At 39.4% G+C, this 17,468-nt stretch overlaps 1 protein-coding gene across 1 annotated transcript in view; it reads left to right on the top strand.

Annotated features, from left to right (window-relative positions):
• Positions 1–17,468, top strand: part of plch2a (phospholipase C, eta 2a) — an 84,754-nt gene that overhangs the window by 46,591 nt on the left and 20,695 nt on the right. The window contains exons 10-15 of the mRNA XM_028582767.1: positions 4,657–4,764; positions 8,145–8,300; positions 13,311–13,409; positions 14,514–14,614; positions 15,188–15,276; positions 16,250–16,432. Of these exons, the coding sequence (XP_028438568.1) occupies positions 4,657–4,764; positions 8,145–8,300; positions 13,311–13,409; positions 14,514–14,614; positions 15,188–15,276; positions 16,250–16,432 (736 nt within the window). The remainder of the gene's footprint in view (positions 1–4,656; positions 4,765–8,144; positions 8,301–13,310; positions 13,410–14,513; positions 14,615–15,187; positions 15,277–16,249; positions 16,433–17,468) is intronic.

Genomic DNA, 17,468 nt, shown 5'->3' with positions numbered 1-17,468 from the left:
TGGCGTATGTATGACACGCCAATTCGTATGCCATTTTGGCGTGTTATCAAGACGCATAATCGCTTTTAGCATTTTTATCAACGCAATTCGCCCGCCATTGACCTACATTACAAGTGAATGTTCGGTAGCGAGTAGTATAAAGGGATGTAGGGCTTTTTACACGCGTGACGTTGTTCTTGCGATAGTACGTCACGTTCTCGCGATAACACGCAACGTGGCGACGCCACGTGGTGGGTGTGTTTACATTTGTTGTATACAGCGTAGACATACACGTGGATAGCTGAAAAATGCGTACAGATAACACGCCACTTGGCTTTAGGAAAGTGGCGCATATGTTTACGCAAAGTCGTGATGCCACGTTGGCTTTTGAAGTTAGCAAGTGATGTGGGAAGTCTCAGGGGTTGGGGGATAGAGTTCTAGAGGGAGGGGGCAGCAATGAAAAAAAAAAAAAGCCCTGTACCCCAGGTTCGGTGCTCAGGGCGGGTGGGAGGGGAAAGATAGGTTGGCATAACCACGGGACAAACTACCTCGCTCGTTCATAATCCACGGCTCAGGCGGTGAGAGTGGGCCCAGCTGTTACCAAAATATCGGCAAATTTTCTTCACTGTTGCGTCTCTTCCTCTTATCTCCCTCCTCCCCACTGAGGCCTGCTAATGAGAATTAAAGAGCGTGTAACAGGTAAATGGACCAGGTTCCCCCGTGGCTTTACTAGCTACTAAATCCTCTGCAAGGCTTTGCCACTCTGGTCCTCTGGAGGAAGATACTTTCAAAACAGCCATAATAAGGACACCAGGAATGGCCCATCTAACCTCATTTTCATGACCCACAAACAGATAAATAATTGTTGCAGCTGTTTATCATATTGTGAAGTAGGGCTGGGTATCACCACTGATTTCTCAAATTGATTGGATTCCGATGCATAAGGTCCCGATTAGGGTTGCACGATATTGACAAAATGTGATACTGCGATATCATTTAAGAATATTGCGATATAGATATTGATTTCGATATTTTTAAACGTATGTAAAATTACGAAAGTTATGGGAAAACGCATCAAAATAACAACTTGTTTTATCATAACAAATGAAACAAGTTTTCTTACAACACAAGGTTTATTTTAACTGACGGTCATATTGGACCGGTCCAAGATGAATATATAAATAAGGACCATGTCTACAGAACAGGACATGTTCTACTGGTTGGACAGTATAAAATATATAAATAAAGAGAACAGGACACAACTTTTCTTTCTCTTCTCTGATTCCTTCCGTTTTGTTGTCTCTATCTATTTCTTCACACTGTCACTGTCGGAATATGCACAGACATGGTACAGGTATAGGGGTATAGGGTTTGTCACGTAGTGGACCCGTGCACTGACATGTGCAAGTGGCACGGTAACTGGCCAATGAGACATGATCATTACAGCGTTTCAAGCGGGCTCTAAATCAAACACAACTAAGCCATGATATCGCGATAACGATATTGCCGATTCAATTACATTTTGGATTCAAAGTCGATGGTGGGATATTTCAGTTGCAAAACCAATTTTGCTTGGATATTTAAAAAAGAAAAGAAAGGATTCTACAATTGTACAAGGTTCCCTCTAACCTGCTGCATTATTAAAAGTATTAATGTTTACATTAAGAATTGACCCCAAGGCAGTTACATTAATGTACTTTTTATTTACCATGAACACATAATAAAGTGCAGCTCTACAGACTCTCCAGTCAGCGAGTATTGAGTGACATTTCATTCAGATACCTTGAGGTAAATGGTCGAGGGAACCTTTTTTAAAATGACCATGCCAGTTTTTCTTTGGAGCGTTATTTAACCCCCCTTCCCAACAGGCAAGCTGACATGACATGGCTCGTACCAATGGATTTCTTAGGTCTTCTAGTTGTATCTGCATACAGAGACATTCTGGATTTTATGAATCAATACTGGATCATTCAAATGACAATTGATTTTTTTTTTTTAAAGGTCCCATGACATGGTGCTCTTTGGATGCTTTTATATAGGCCTTAGTGGTCCCCTAATATTGTATCTGAAGTCTCTGTTATATAGACCTTAGTGGTCCCCTAATACTGTATCTGAAGTCTCTTTTATATAGGCCTTAGTGGTCCCCTAATACTGTATCTGAAGTCTCTTTTATATACACCTTAGTGGTCCTCTAATACTGTATCTGAAGTCTCTTTTATATAGAACTTAGTGGTCCCCTAATACTGTATCTGAAGTCTCTTTTATATAGGTCTCAGTGGTCCCCTAATACTGTATCTGAAGTCTCTTTTATATAGGCCTCAGTGGTCCCCTAATACTGTATCTAAAGTCTCTTTTATATAGACCTTAGTGGTCCCCTAATACTGTATCTGAAGTCTCTTTTATATAGACCTTAGTGGTACCCTAATACTGTATCTGAAGTCTCTTTTATATAGGTCTCAGTGGTCCCCTAATACTGTATCTGAAGTCTCTTTTATATAGGCCTCAGTGGTCCCCTAATACTGTATCTAAAGTCTCTTTTATATAGACCTTAGTGGTCCCCTAATACTGTATCTGAAGTCTCTTTTATATAGACCTTAGTGGTACCCTAATACTGTATCTGAAGTCTCTTTTATATAGGTCTCAGTGGTCCCCTAATACTGTATCTGAAGTCTCTTTTATATAGACCTTAGTGGTCCCCTAATACTGTATCTGAAGTCTCTTTTATATAGACCTTAGTGGTCCCCTAATACTGTATCTGAAGTCTCTTTTATATAGACCTTAGTGGTCCCCTAATACTGTATCTGAAGTCTCTTTTATATAGACCTTAGTGGTACCCTAATACTGTATCTGAAGTCTCTTTTATATAGGTCTCAGTGGTCCCCTAATACTGTATCTGAAGTCTCTTTTATATAGACCTTAGTGGTCCCCTAATACTGTATCTGAAGTCTCTTTTATATAGACCTTAGTGGTCCCCTAATACTGTATCTGAAGTCTCTTTTATATAGGTCTCAGTGGTCCCCTAATACTGTATCTGAAGTCTCTTTTATATAGACCTTAGTGTTTCCCTAATACTGTATCTGAAGTCTCTTTTATATAGACCTTAGTGGTACCCTAATACTGTATCTGAAGTCTCTTTTATATAGGTCTCAGTGGTCCCCTAATACTGTATCTGAAGTCTCTTTTATATAGACCTTAGTGGTCCCCTAATACTGTATCTGAAGTCGCTTTTATATAGGCCATAGTGGTCCCCTAATACTGTATCTGAAGTCTCTTTTATATAGGCCTCAGTGGTCCCCTAATACTGTATCTAAAGTCTCTTTTATATAGACCTTAGTGGTCCCCTAATACTGTATCTGAAGTCTCTTTTATATAGACCTTAGTGTTTCCCTAATACTGTATCTGAAGTCTCTTTTATATAGACCTTAGTGGTCCCCTAATACTGTATCTGAAGTCTCTTTTATATAGGTCTCAGTGGTCCCCTAATACTGTATCTGAAGTCTCTTTTATATAGACCTTAGTGGTCCCCTAATACTGTATCTGAAGTCTCTTTTATATAGACCTTAGTGGTCCCCTAATACTGTATCTGAAGTCTCTTTTATATTGACCTTAGTGGTCCCCTAATACTGTATCTGAAGTCTCTTTTATATAGACCTTAGTGGTACCCTAATACTGTATCTGAAGTCTCTTTTATATAGGTCTCAGTGGTCCCCTAATACTGTATCTGAAGTCCCTTTTATATAGACCTTAGTGGTCCCCTAATACTGTATCTGAAGTCTCTTTTATATAGACCTTAGTGGTCCCCTAATACTGTATCTGAAGTCTCTTTTATATAGACCTTAGTGGTCCCCCCTAATACTGTATCTGAAGTCTCTTTTATATAGGTCTCAGTGGTCCCCTAATACTGTATCTGAAGTCTCTTTTATATAGACCTTAGTGTTTCCCTAATACTGTATCTGAAGTCTCTTTTATATAGACCTTAGTGGTACCCTAATACTGTATCTGAAGTCTCTTTTATATAGGTCTCAGTGGTCCCCTAATACTGTATCTGAAGTCTCTTTTATATAGACCTTAGTGGTCCCCTAATACTGTATCTGAAGTCTCTTTTATATAGACCTTAGTGGTCCCCTAATACTGTATCTGAAGTCCCTTTTATATAGACCTTAGTGGTCCCCTAATACTGTATCTGAAGTCTCTTTTATATAGACCTTAGTGGTCCCCTAATACTGTATCTGAAGTCTCTTTTATATAGACCTTAGTGGTCCCCTAATACTGTATCTGAAGTCTCTTTTATATAGACCTTAGTGGTCCCCTAATACTGTATCTGAAGTCCCTTTCCCAAAATTCAGCCTTGGTGCAGAATCACAGCCACTAGAGCCAGTCCCACAATGAGCTTTCCTTAGGATGTGCCATTTCGTGCCATTCCGTGTCTGTTGCTATTGAGGGAGAGAGGGGGGAGGCAAGGTGAAGGATGGGGGTGTGGCCTTGACCCACTGCCACTTTGCTCGTTTGAAAGCCATGATGTCTCTCTCTCTCATGGGTGGGCCAAATTCTCTGGGCGGGCAAAGCAGAGAAAGGGGAGGTAACGCATATTAATGTTAAAAAGCCTCATAAAGTGACATTTTCATGCCATGGGACCTTTAACTCGGCCCTAATGTAACTTGTTCTTTGCTCCACCAGGGGAAGAAACTGCCTCCCAACATCGATGAGAATGCAGAAGAGGGAGACGTGTCGGACGAGGACAGCGCTGATGAGATGGAGGACGACTGCAAGCTGATGAATGGAGATGTATGTGCCTTTTTATTTGGTCTTTTGCTCCACATTAACCACATAGCCACACGTGTCCCTTCGATCTACCAGAGTTACAGGCAGGCTTTGTGTGCCTTTTGTCCAGCAGATAAAATGTGAACCGTGTGTGTGTATTTCCTGTTCTCGATGCTTCGTGTTTAAACTAAGCACTGTTGATTGTGTGAGCGTTCTCCTCTCCTGTCTTTGTTCCTTAAGTGCATCTCGTATATTGTTATCTCTGCTTTTTGCGGCTGTCTCTTTCTTTCTGTGTTCCTATTTGTTCTCATTTCCTGCTCTTCTCTTTTGTCCCTTCTTCTTCTTCTCTTTAACTGTCGCTCGCTTCTTTCAAAGTGGAAGGTACTGTATACAAAGCTCATTCTCAACCACCTCAGGAATGTCACCCAGTCATCTGCCATTCTTTCTCATCCTACCTGTGAAAGTTTAAAGTGGTCGGCCCCAAAACACTTTGCAATATTGCATCTCTAAGATGCTCTGTGTAAAGATTCTTTATCTGGAACCAGGCATGCACATCGATAGGTGTCTTGTAGATCCTAAAACTAGTGGAAACAATGTCAGTCATAAGCAGTACTTTAACAATATTCAGCGCTGTTGGTGCCAGGATCAGCCATTTTTTCCCTTTCAGCTTGGCAGGGTTTAAACTGCAGCTACAGGATGCCCAATGTTTCAAGTGGGATAATTATATGAATATTGCAATCCAGGCTCTGTGGAACTAATTCCTTTTGTATCTATTATCATTTAATTTTCTGAAAAACAGTCATGGAATAGGAGCAGCCGCCAGATGTTTAAATTAAGTTCTTGGTGCGGATTTTATTGAGAACATTTTAAGATGGACCAATGGGGCCAGTGGTTAACACACCCGGACCAACATTGCTAGGACAAACTAATGTTGTTGTAATTATTTTATTTATTATTACCTATTGGAACTAATGATATTTTAATGAAAGCTGTTATCATGAATATGTTAAGTTCAAACACTGGCAGCATCTGTGGGCTTTTTGTTGACTTTAATGAACTAATGCACTGACAAAATAATATTTTAAGCACTGAGGCTTCATGCGTTGTCCACATTTTATTCAAAACCATTGCAAAAACTATCTTGAAAGTATTCAGTATCTGCCCAAAATCTATTTCCGTCAGGGTGGAAAAACCTCAGAAACAACCACATTTCTTGTTTGACAGCGAAAAATGAAAACCATAATACTTTACACACAGAATAGTGTGTGCAATCTGGTTTAAAGGTAACATTTATCAATTCTACAATAAATATATAATCCCCCTGCATCATAGCCATCATATCAGAAGGACAGCACTGAGTGGACTGCAATCTCCCTGAATGAAAGCCTATATGTTCAGTTTTGACACACCTGCACTGAGCACTTAAAACTCTTCATGGAGCATGTTGCTGTTGCTTGTGGTCTGAGTCCAGACCGAAGTGGGTCATAGATACACTCTGCCACCATGTGGCTGAACTGAGCATGTGCATATTATCCCCCCACCCCACCCCCACTGAGGCATTGAGCAGTGTTTCATCTCTCAATGAGGACATCTTTCATCTATTCCACTTCATCCTCCTGAGTAAGGATGTCCCACTGCCATTCATTCCATTACTAAAAGGTCCATTCATCAACCAGTCTGGGAGCTTCTGCATTATGTAACACAATGTCTTAATGAAATGTGAGTTCTGGTAGGATCCTGCAGGATTTGTTTTTCTTCTTAGTCTGGTCAGAGCACGGTAAGTAGGCCTGTAAAAACTATTACATAATTGTCTAATTGTCTTTTTTCTTCTTCTTTGTTTAACCGCAATTAATTGCTAACATTAGCTAAGATCTTAAGGCGTGTGACTGGTAATTGCTGTTGTTGTTTAGATATGCCAAATTGTAATTATATAAGTGATTATTGGACTATATATTTTATTTTAAATATTTTATTATTATTTCAACTGTTACTTGTCGGCACTTGGCCCTATACACGTTTATAGCAACAGAGATGATGGGGGGGGGGTGTACAGTTAGAAAATAACTTTTATGATAATAAAGAGGCATTGTTTACTTCATAGGCTGTGTATTTAAGTTATTATATTATCTGGGTCACATGACAGTGATATAACCATAAGATGTATCCTGGAATTCATTCAAAACTTTAATTTGTTTAAAAAAGTAGTACATTGATAAATCTTTTAAATTATGACTGAAAGAGACAACTATTTGTACAGCAACATTTGAAATAGTTAGAGCTCTAACGGTAAGAGATAATTATCCAAACTTTCTTCTACAGTAGGACCTGAGATAAAGCCAGGCGACCCATTGGCTCAGTTCAATGATTATAAAAACACATATTTCCTCGCCTACCTTTAGTGATATGCACGCTAGGGCTGCAAGATATGAGGAAAATATGCAATAAAGTTGTTGTTGAATATGGCGATAACGACATTACCTGCAATAAATAAACAGATATTAAAGTGTAGCCAGTTCTGCCTTTCTGCTGCTTTCGGTAGTCTGCTAAAATCCAACAAATGGCCAAGGGAACTTTATCAGGATGTATATATCCTGGATCCATGAAATAACTGGCCTTTAAAAATAAAAATCTGCCTTCCTCTATGGGAATTTAACATAGAGGTATGTATACTTATGCCCCCTGTATTTTAAGGAAGAACATTTATTTATTTACGATACATTATTCATTCACAAAGAAAATTGGTGTCCTTAAAGGTTGGATTTTTCCTAATCTTTTTAATTAAGCCATTAAGACCAATTTCCAAAAGATTACTTTTTTATTCCTCTTTTTAGTCAACTTTAGCATGGGTTCATAAACTTATGAGTGCCACTGTATAAACACAAAACTACCTTGCTAGCTCAATCTTGTTGTAACAAAGACATTTTTTTTTCCATTGACGGATTTAGCTACTCGTCCGCGAACTTCACATGTAGGCTAGTTTTTTAGTTAGCGCTGTGTGACCGACTCAACGGCACTGAAGACACACCTTTAAGCGGATGGCCCTGTTGTAATGAAAATGGCGTGCTGGGCCGACGCGCCGAGCCAAGCCAGTATGTGCAGAAAGTAAAAGACTCGTTGGAGATCCAGAAATCAGAAGCGAAAGGCCTCCCTCGTCTCTGCTCACATAATGTTCCACGCAACTTCCGACCTAGTGTCAACATTATGAGACAGTTTTATAAAATGCAGTTGCCTACTAATAACATCTGCAGTTGTGGAGCACACAAACGTGTCACGTTTTCACATGAAAACATGTAAAGAATGACCAATAACTCCCAGCAGACAGAGCGAAAGTTACTCTCACCTCTTGTGTCTTGGGTCACATATATCGTCCTCATTCTGTGTGTAACCGTTCCATCCTCCTACAGACCTCAGCCAACAGGAAGCAGGTGGAGAACATGGCCAAGAAAAAGCTGGACAACCTGATGAAGGAGTCCAAGATCCGAGACCGGGAAGACCCAGACAGCTTCACCATCGCAGCCCTCCCTCCTGCTGGGAAGCCCACAGACAAAAGTGGCACTAAGGTAAACACAGATAGTTCCTGATCTTACTTTTTTTTCATTTCAAAACATATATATGGATAAATAATGTTGTTTTGCTGACTTTCTGTGGGGAAAAAAAGAGAAAGTCAGCTTTTTCTTTGAACTTGCTCATTTACCAGTTCAGTTCAAAGCCCTGAGCAAGCTGTGACTGTGTATGAGCATATGCATAGCAATATGAATGCATTATTTGGATAAAAGCAGATATTGCACTTTGAACAGATGCTTTACTTTATTTTCCAGATCAACTTTGAAATATATACATAAAAATGCCCAAACAACCGTACCGGTTTCTCTGTCCATAGATCCACTGAGATAAACAGTCACTGCTTATATCTTTACATCTTGCCTCGTAATCTCTCAATTCACTCTTTATCTTCACAGTGTAGGTAGTTTTAAGTTCATCTGTTCATCTTCAATAACTTCGGAGTAAATCATCCATTTGCACCAGATATGCTGTCTGTGCTGGACACTGCATAGCTTGACACTTGACTTGTGTTATTTGACCCTATTTTCTGATATTAAAGTGTAGTGATTTGAAAGAAATTTTATCCTTGCCAGGATATAAACCAACTTCATTTTCACGTGGACTTCTTCCCTTTACAATCTTCAGTATTTCAAAAAAGAATGCAATATGGCCCAGTGAGCCGACTACTGACACATTTACATACTTTACTTTTTGCTGCTTTGCTTTAATTTAAGGTTTATTTAAAGGTCAAATACAGATTGTGTTTTTGAGTTTGATTAAAGGTCCCATGGCATGAAAATTTCACTTCATGAGGTTTTATAAACATTAAAGTGCCCATATTAAGAAAAAATATGGGCTGTGTCTCTGGTGCTTCCACACACAAAAAATCCATCCATGCTGTTTTGAGTGAGATACGGTTTCTGAATGTGTCCTGCCTTCAGTCTTCTGGGCTAGCTGTTCAAAATCGGCTGGCTAACCACAACCGTTACAACCGTCAGAAGCGTTAGCGTTAGCATGCTAATGCTAATGCTAACGCTAATGCTAACGCTAGCATGCTACGTCGTTCTCAATAGAAAAGCACTGCTACAACACACACAAGTTCACCATAATCTACAAAAGAACTACTTCCATGTGCGCCCTCATTTAGAAATCTCCCAGCTAATCCTGCCTTGTAACTGACCAAAGTTGGAGAAACAGCCTTTCTTTTACTGTCTCTAGAGTTAGCAGGCTGACATTCTCTACATCTGAGCTACTGAGCATGTGCGAATGCAATCAAAGATAGTACTGAAGAAGAAGATGAAAAGAGGTCTCACTCTGTAGCTAAAACACAGACCAGGTGAAAAGAGGATCTGCAGCAGTGAGAGAGAGTTGTGCAGTACAACAACAAGATGGTGTTTTTTGAAAATTAAACTATGTAAACCTATTCTGGTACAACCTTAAAATACAGTTATGAACCTGAAAATGAGCATAATATGGGCGCTTTAATATGCGTTCCCCCCAGCCTGCCTATGGTCCCCCAGTGGCTAGAAATGGAGATAGGTGTAAACCGAGCCCTGGGTATCCTGCTCTGCCTTTGAGAAAATGAAAGCTCAGATGGGCCGATCTGGAATCTTCTCCTTATGACGTCATAAGGAGCAAGGTTACCTCCCCTTTCTCTGCTTTGCCCACCCAGAGAATTTGGCCCACCCATGAGAGAGAGACATCATGGCTTTCAGACGAGCAAAGCATGGCAGTTGGTCAAGGCCACACCCCCACCCTCCACCTTGCTCCCCCCCTCTCTCTTCCTCAATAGCTACAGACACAGAAATGGCACATCCTAAGGAAAGCTCATTGTGGGACTGGCTCTAGTGGCTGTGATTCTGCACCAACGATGAATTTTGGGAAAGTGACAGATACAGTATTAGGGGACCACTAAGGTCTATATAAAAGAGACTTCAGATACAGTATTAGGGGACCACTATGGCCTATATAAAAGCGACTTCAGATACAGTATTAGGGGACCACTAAGGTCTATATAAAAGAGACTTCAGATACAGTATTAGGGGACCACCATGGCCTATATAAAAGAGACTTCAGATACAGTATTAGGGGACCACTAAGGTCTATATAAAAGAGACTTCATAAACAGTATTAGGGGACCACTATGGCCTATATAAAAGAGACGTCAGATACAGTATTAGGGGACCACTATGGCCTATATAAAAGCGACTTCAGATACAGTATTAGGGGACCACTAAGGTCTATATAAAAGAGACTTCATAAACAGTATTAGGGGACCACTATGGCCTATATAAAAGAGACTTCAGATACAGTATTAGGGGACCACTATGGCCTATATAAAAGCGACTTCAGATACAGTATTAGGGGACCACTAAGGTCTATATAAAAGAGACTTCAGATACAGTATTAGGGGACCACTAAGGTCTATATAAAAGAGACTTCAGATACAGTATTAGGGGACCACTAAGGTCTATATAAAAGAGACTTCAGATACAGTATTAGGGGACCACTAACGTCTATATAAAAGAGACTTCAGATACAGTATTAGGGGACCACTAAGGTCTATATAAAAGAGACTTCAGATACAGTATTAGGGGACCACCATGGCCTATATAAAAGAGACTTCAGATACAGTATTAGGGGACCACTAAGGTCTATATAAAAGAGACTTCATAAACAGTATTAGGGGACCACTATGGCCTATATAAAAGAGACTTCAGATACAGTATTAGGGGACCACTATGGCCTATATAAAAGCGACTTCAGATACAGTATTAGGGGACCACCATGGCCTATATAAAAGAGACTTCAGATACAGTATTAGGGGACCACTAAGGTCTATATAAAAGAGACTTCATAAACAGTATTAGGGGACCACTATGGCCTATATAAAAGAGACGTCAGATACAGTATTAGGGGACCACTAAGGTCTATATAAAAGCAACTTCAGATACCGTATTAGGGGACCACTAAGGTCTATATAAAAGAGACTTCAGATACAGTATTAGGGGACCACTATGGCCTATATAAAAGCAACTTCAGATACAGTATTAGGGGACCACTAAGGTCTATATAAAAGAGACTTCAGATACAGTATTAGGGGACCACCATGGCCTATATAAAAGAGACTTCAGATACAGTATTAGGGGACCACTAAGGTCTATATAAAAGAGACTTCATAAACAGTATTAGGGGACCACTATGGCCTATATAAAAGAGACGTCAGATACAGTATTAGGGGACCACTATGGCCTATATAAAAGCGACTTCAGATACAGTATTAGGGGACCACTATGGCCTATATAAAAGCGACTTCAGATACAGTATTAGGGGACCACTATGGCCTATATAAAAGAGACTTCAGATACAGTATTAGGGGACCACTATGGCCTATATAAAAGCGACTTCAGATACAGTATTAGGGGACCACTAAGGTCTATATAAAAGAGACTTCAGATACAGTATTAGGGGACCACTAAGGTCTATATAAAAGAGACTTCAGATACAGTATTAGGGGACCACTAAGGTCTATATAAAAGAGACTTCAGATACAGTATTAGGGGACCACTAAGGTCTATATAAAAGAGACTTCAGATACAGTATTAGGGGACCACTAAGGTCTATACAAAAGAGACTTCAGATACAGTATTAGGGGACCACCATGGCCTATATAAAAGAGACTTCAGATACAGTATTAGGGGACCACTAAGGTCTATATAAAAGAGACTTCATAAACAGTATTAGGGGACAACTATGGCCTATATAAAAGAGACTTCAGATACAGTATTAGGGGACCACTATGGCCTATATAAAAGAGACTTCAGATACAGTATTAGGGGACCACCATGGCCTATATAAAAGAGACTTCAGATACAGTATTAGGGGACCACTAAGGTCTATATAAAAGAGACTTCATAAACAGTATTAGGGGACCACTATGGCCTATATAAAAGAGACGTCAGATACAGTATTAGGGGACCACTAAGGTCTATATAAAAGCGACTTCAGATACCGTATTAGGGGACCACTAAGGTCTATATAAAAGAGACTTCAGATACAGTATTAGGGGACCACTATGGCCTATATAAAAGCGACTTCAGATACAGTATTAGGGGACCACTAAGGTCTATATAAAAGAGACTTCAGATACAGTATTAGGGGACCACTATGGCTTATATAAAAGAGACTTCAGATACAGTATTAGTGGACCACTAAGGTCTATATAAAAGAGACTTCAGATACAGTATTAGGGGACCACTGAGGCATCCAAAAGCAGCATCCAAAAAGCAGCATGTCATAGGACCTTAAATTTAGGTACACAGCTCAATTATGTCATTTTGTATTTTGTAAAGTCTGAATACATATACAGTAGAAATGCAAATATGTTTGTGAATTTTAGCCTAGTTATATTTAGCACTTTTCATGACGTTATAGTGGCCTATTAGTGGTGTGAATGTGTGAAAAGCTATAAATGTGAGGTAGAGGAAAGAGTGTGGAGCTTGTGGTTGCTCATTTTCCCCAAAGAAATGTGTTTCTTTCAATCGGCCCTCTCAGTCCACTCTAAATCTTTTCCAATACTCAGCCTATTAGCATGGAAATACCTCTTTCACAGTGAAATAGTACTTCACATGCAATTAGGATCCTTGAGCTTCTTTATGTATTTTTCCAAAACCAAACTAGCCCTCCATATTTATCCTGAATAGTTTTCTTCTTTTATTGCCTCATTTTTTTAATGGCTCTTCTCAATTGTCTTGGTTTCTTGTGCTGCGTGATGAAGCAACGGCACATTTAATTTAATCTTACTGTAGTTCAAAGAAAACGGTTATTTGGGGGATTTGTGTCTAAGAGCAACCTGTTTGAATTTTATTGTTCAACTCATCCAAAAAATATATATAGACAACACAAACACACCTCAGGGAGATTAACAGGAGGCAAACTAATCAGTATTATTTCTCATTATCATCACGTTACAAATCTCAAAAATGTTTTCCTAACAAAAACATGCTAAGTGTGTCCTCTGCTGTCAGGATAAGAGTGAGGACGGGACGGACACAGGGGACGAGGCTAATCCCTGCAGCAACAAGCGTACAGGGCGCTCCTTCATGGGCAGCTTCTCTAAACGCAAGGTTGGCCTTTTTATTCCTCCTCTCTCTGTTTTGCTCTCCGTCTTTCAAAGTCTGTATATCTACCCAATCTTCCATGTGTGATCAGAACATAGACAAAAAATCTGCTTTCCAGTAGAGCCTGACCCGACCGATAAAGGATTTTTAAGGCCGATATCGATACAAATATTTGGTGATTTAAAAATACGATATTCCGATATATCGGCCAATATATATTTAAAAAAAAAATCCAGAAACGCGTAATTTCCCTAACATTAGTTATTTATAGTTATTTATGAGTCCTCACTAAAATAATATGATAATGCAGTTTAAAAATAAACTTGTTTGTTTTATTGTCACAACAGAACAGAGGAACATCAAAATATATTAAAGTTCTGATAAATAAAATGTATAAAAATACAAACTTAAGATATGAAACTTAAAGTCCTTTAAACAAAAACAATAAAAAAAGAAATCAAAGAGTTGCCAACAGAGACGTTGTAGAGTGCCCTCTGGTGGACAAACTATGCAACACCAACACTCATAACATGGTTGAAGGGTGTTTTGTCCATTTTTATTTAGTTTTTTAAATATTCATTTAGCATAATCATTTATTTGTCATTATAAATGATTCTGATAAATTAATATTTAAAAAATGAAAAAAATAAAAAAATTTAAAAATCATTTATCGGCAATTATAAATACTGATACCGATGGTTTGGAAAATGCCTAATATTGGCCGATAATATCAGCCCAGCGATATATGGGTCGGACTCTACTTTCCCATATTGACGGTGCTGTGTCAGCGCTGCAGTATGGTCTAGCTACACCGCCTGTTTATTCCGGTATAGGGGGAAAACACTCTGGCTTGTTTCTATTTGTTTAAACCAATCACAACCGTCCTGGGCAGCTCTAAGCCCTGGGGGCGGAGATAGCGTGCCGGATGTCAGGCTTTTTTCAATGTACATCTGTTGAGCCAGACTAACATTTAATCACAAGGTGTTTCCCGTTAATTTGGTTTGAAAAGAGCAATGTAAACCAGACGTCTTGCCCTTTTTACACATGAAGAGAGCTCTGCTCCGATGTTCTTTGGTACCTCCCTTGTTCATAACTCTTTTTCTTCTGCAGAAAAAGGCTAGCAAGCTGAAGAAGACCTCGAGCTTTGAAGACACAGATACAGACCAAGAGAGTGCAAGTAGCACCTCCCGTGCCCCCTTGCACCACAGCAAGTATGCCCCCCCCCCCCCCCCCCCCCCACACACACACACACACACACACACACCCCTCTAGTAGAGCATGTTATACAGACATATGAGTGTGTTGTCATCTCCTAAAGACCTGATGTTAACGGGAAAGTATGTCGTCATCAGCTTTGATGTTTATTATTCCATTTATACATTTTCTGTTTTTTTTTAAGATTATTTTTTGGGGGTTTTCCACCATTACTTTGATAGGACAGCTAGGTGAGAAAGGAGAGAGAGAGAGGGGGAAGACATGCAGGAAATCGTCACAGGTTTGAGCCCTGGACCTCTGCGTCGAGGCATAAACCTCTCAGTATATGTGCACCTGCTCTACCCACTGACCCAACCCGGCCACGCACTTATTCATATTATCATATGATATAATGGATAGGTGTTCATAGCTACATTTCAGGATTGCAATGCAACAAAAAATAACAAATTTTGTCATGAAGTTGTGTACCGGTATATATAAGCACTGTTGTACTTTCTTATGTTATCTGCCTGCTTAATTCCCCTACATGTGTTTACTCCATTGAGCTTTGAGCTTTGTTGGCCTTACAGAAAGAAGAAGACCATGAAGTTATCCAGGGCTCTGTCTGATCTGGTCAAATACACATGCTCTGTGGGTCTCTATGACATCGAGGCACAAGGTGAGCACAGTTAGCTTTACTCAAACTACTGCTGAGAGAGATATATGGTAACTTTATATATGGTAACTTTTAATAAAGAGTGATTTTTTGATTAAGGTACAGCCTGCCCTTTAATATTGCAGATAAAATATAGATAAAATATAATATTTGACAATCAAAAGCAGGATCGGTGGTTCCCCCGTTGTTTTTTTTCTTCTCTATCCTCCCCCACATACTTGTGCACGTCCGAAGGAAAACATGAATTGTACCTTTGAACTGATATATTTAGTCTATCAGCAGTTTGGGATGCCACTGTGAGGTCATTTTCGCCAGTGACATCACCGGTGATACTGATTACACCGCAAACGCACCACAGCTAAGCATCTCCGAATCTCCGGTTAAGCGTTTACCCAGAAGCACTGCTAATTTCCCTTCGGCGCCCATGTTAACTCTACATATACGTATGAATATGATGTTAACCAACTGGGCGGCTCAGACCGTAGCTCCGCACTCAGCTCGCAATCTAGTTTCTGGTCTATTTTACCCTCGAGACGCGAGTGAATCTGGCAAGATAACACACTGCTAATCTATTACAGACAATATAAAGATATTAAATATATTATGATATAAATGATTGGTTTCTGCACTTTTGCTTTTGACACCAAATCCTCCGCCAACGGTCTCGTCAGGTGATGAGTTAAGTCCGACTCCTGCTTCTATGCTGCTGAACGGATCGGAGCTGGCACTTTCACATGCGCTGATACGCCAAAATGAACTAAATGGGTTTTATTTTTTATTTTTTTTAAAGCGAAACCGCATGGGGGCTGTGTAATGTGATCTGTTTAGCCGATCGTGTAACAGCGACTACCACAGCAAGCTGTTTAAATCTTCATAAGTTGGTGTCAGCTTAACCCTGCTCGATAACATTTGAAGTTAATTGGAGTTTACGAGCCTGATGAAGAAAACTGAGAGGTCTTTGTGTTGCGCCTGGCAGACAAATGCAGCTGGCAGGTGTCGTCGCTCAGTGAGACCAAAGCCCACCAGGTGATGCAGCAGAAAGCTGCGTCCTTCATCCAGTTCAACCAGCGACAGCTCTCCCGCATCTACCCGTCCTCTTACCGCGTGGACTCGTCCAACTTCAACCCCCAGCCCTTCTGGAGCGCCGGCTGTCAGCTTGGTAGGAACTTGACCCAACCCACCGTGTGGTTCATGATCACTGTACTGAGAGTAGGGCCTGGCAATATATCTATATCAACATCGATATATGAGGCTAGACATTAGGGGTGTACGATTCAGAAAATGTCACGATTCGTTTCCGATTTTTTAGGCACACGATTCGATTCAGTATCGATTTTCGATTCCAAAACTATTCTTGATTAAAAGAATGATTCAGAGTATGTAAATGTAGTTACTTTTCCCATATATATATATATATATATATATATACACAGTACAGGCCAAAAGTTTGGACACACCTTCTCATTCAATGCGTTTTCTTTATTTTCAGGACTATTTACATTGTAGATTCTCACTGAAGGCATCAAAACTATGAATGAACACATATGGAATTATATACTTAAAAAATTGTGTGAAATAACTGAAAACATGTCTTATATTTTAGATTCTTCAAAGTAGCCACCCTTTGCTTTTTTTGGTAACTCTGCAAACCCTTGGTGTTCTCTCAATGAGCTTCATGAGGTAGTCACCTGAAATGGTTTTCACTTCACAGGTGTGCTTTGTCAGGGTTAATTAGTGGAATTTTTTCCCTTATTAATAAAAAAGCAAAGGGTGGCTACTATGAAGAATCTAAAATATAAGACATGTTGTCAGATATTTCACATTTTTTTGTTAAGTACATAATTCCATATGTGTTCATTTATAGTTTTGATGCCTTCAGTGAGAATCTACAATGTAAATAGTCATGAAAATAAAAGGAAATGCATTTGAATGACAAGGTGTGTCCAAACTTTTGGCCTGTACTGTATATATATATCTTATACATCCCTTAGATTTTTTTATTTAGTTTATTTAGTATCTTTTATTGTCCATATTATTCATGTGGATTTCTTATTTGTTATTTTAACATCCTGTTATGATGTATGTGTATGCTTTGTGTGATGTCTGTATGCTACTGGGACCTTGAATTTCCCCTTGGGGATCAATAAAGTATCTAATTATCCATCTAATATGAATCGATTTTTGGAATTACATGA

Source organism: Perca flavescens, chromosome 7, assembly GCF_004354835.1.
Source record: "Perca flavescens isolate YP-PL-M2 chromosome 7, PFLA_1.0, whole genome shotgun sequence".
Lineage (NCBI taxonomy): Eukaryota > Metazoa > Chordata > Actinopteri > Perciformes > Percidae > Perca > Perca flavescens.
Note: the sequence above shows the minus strand (reverse complement) of the source record. Positions and strands in the feature narration are given on the sequence as shown.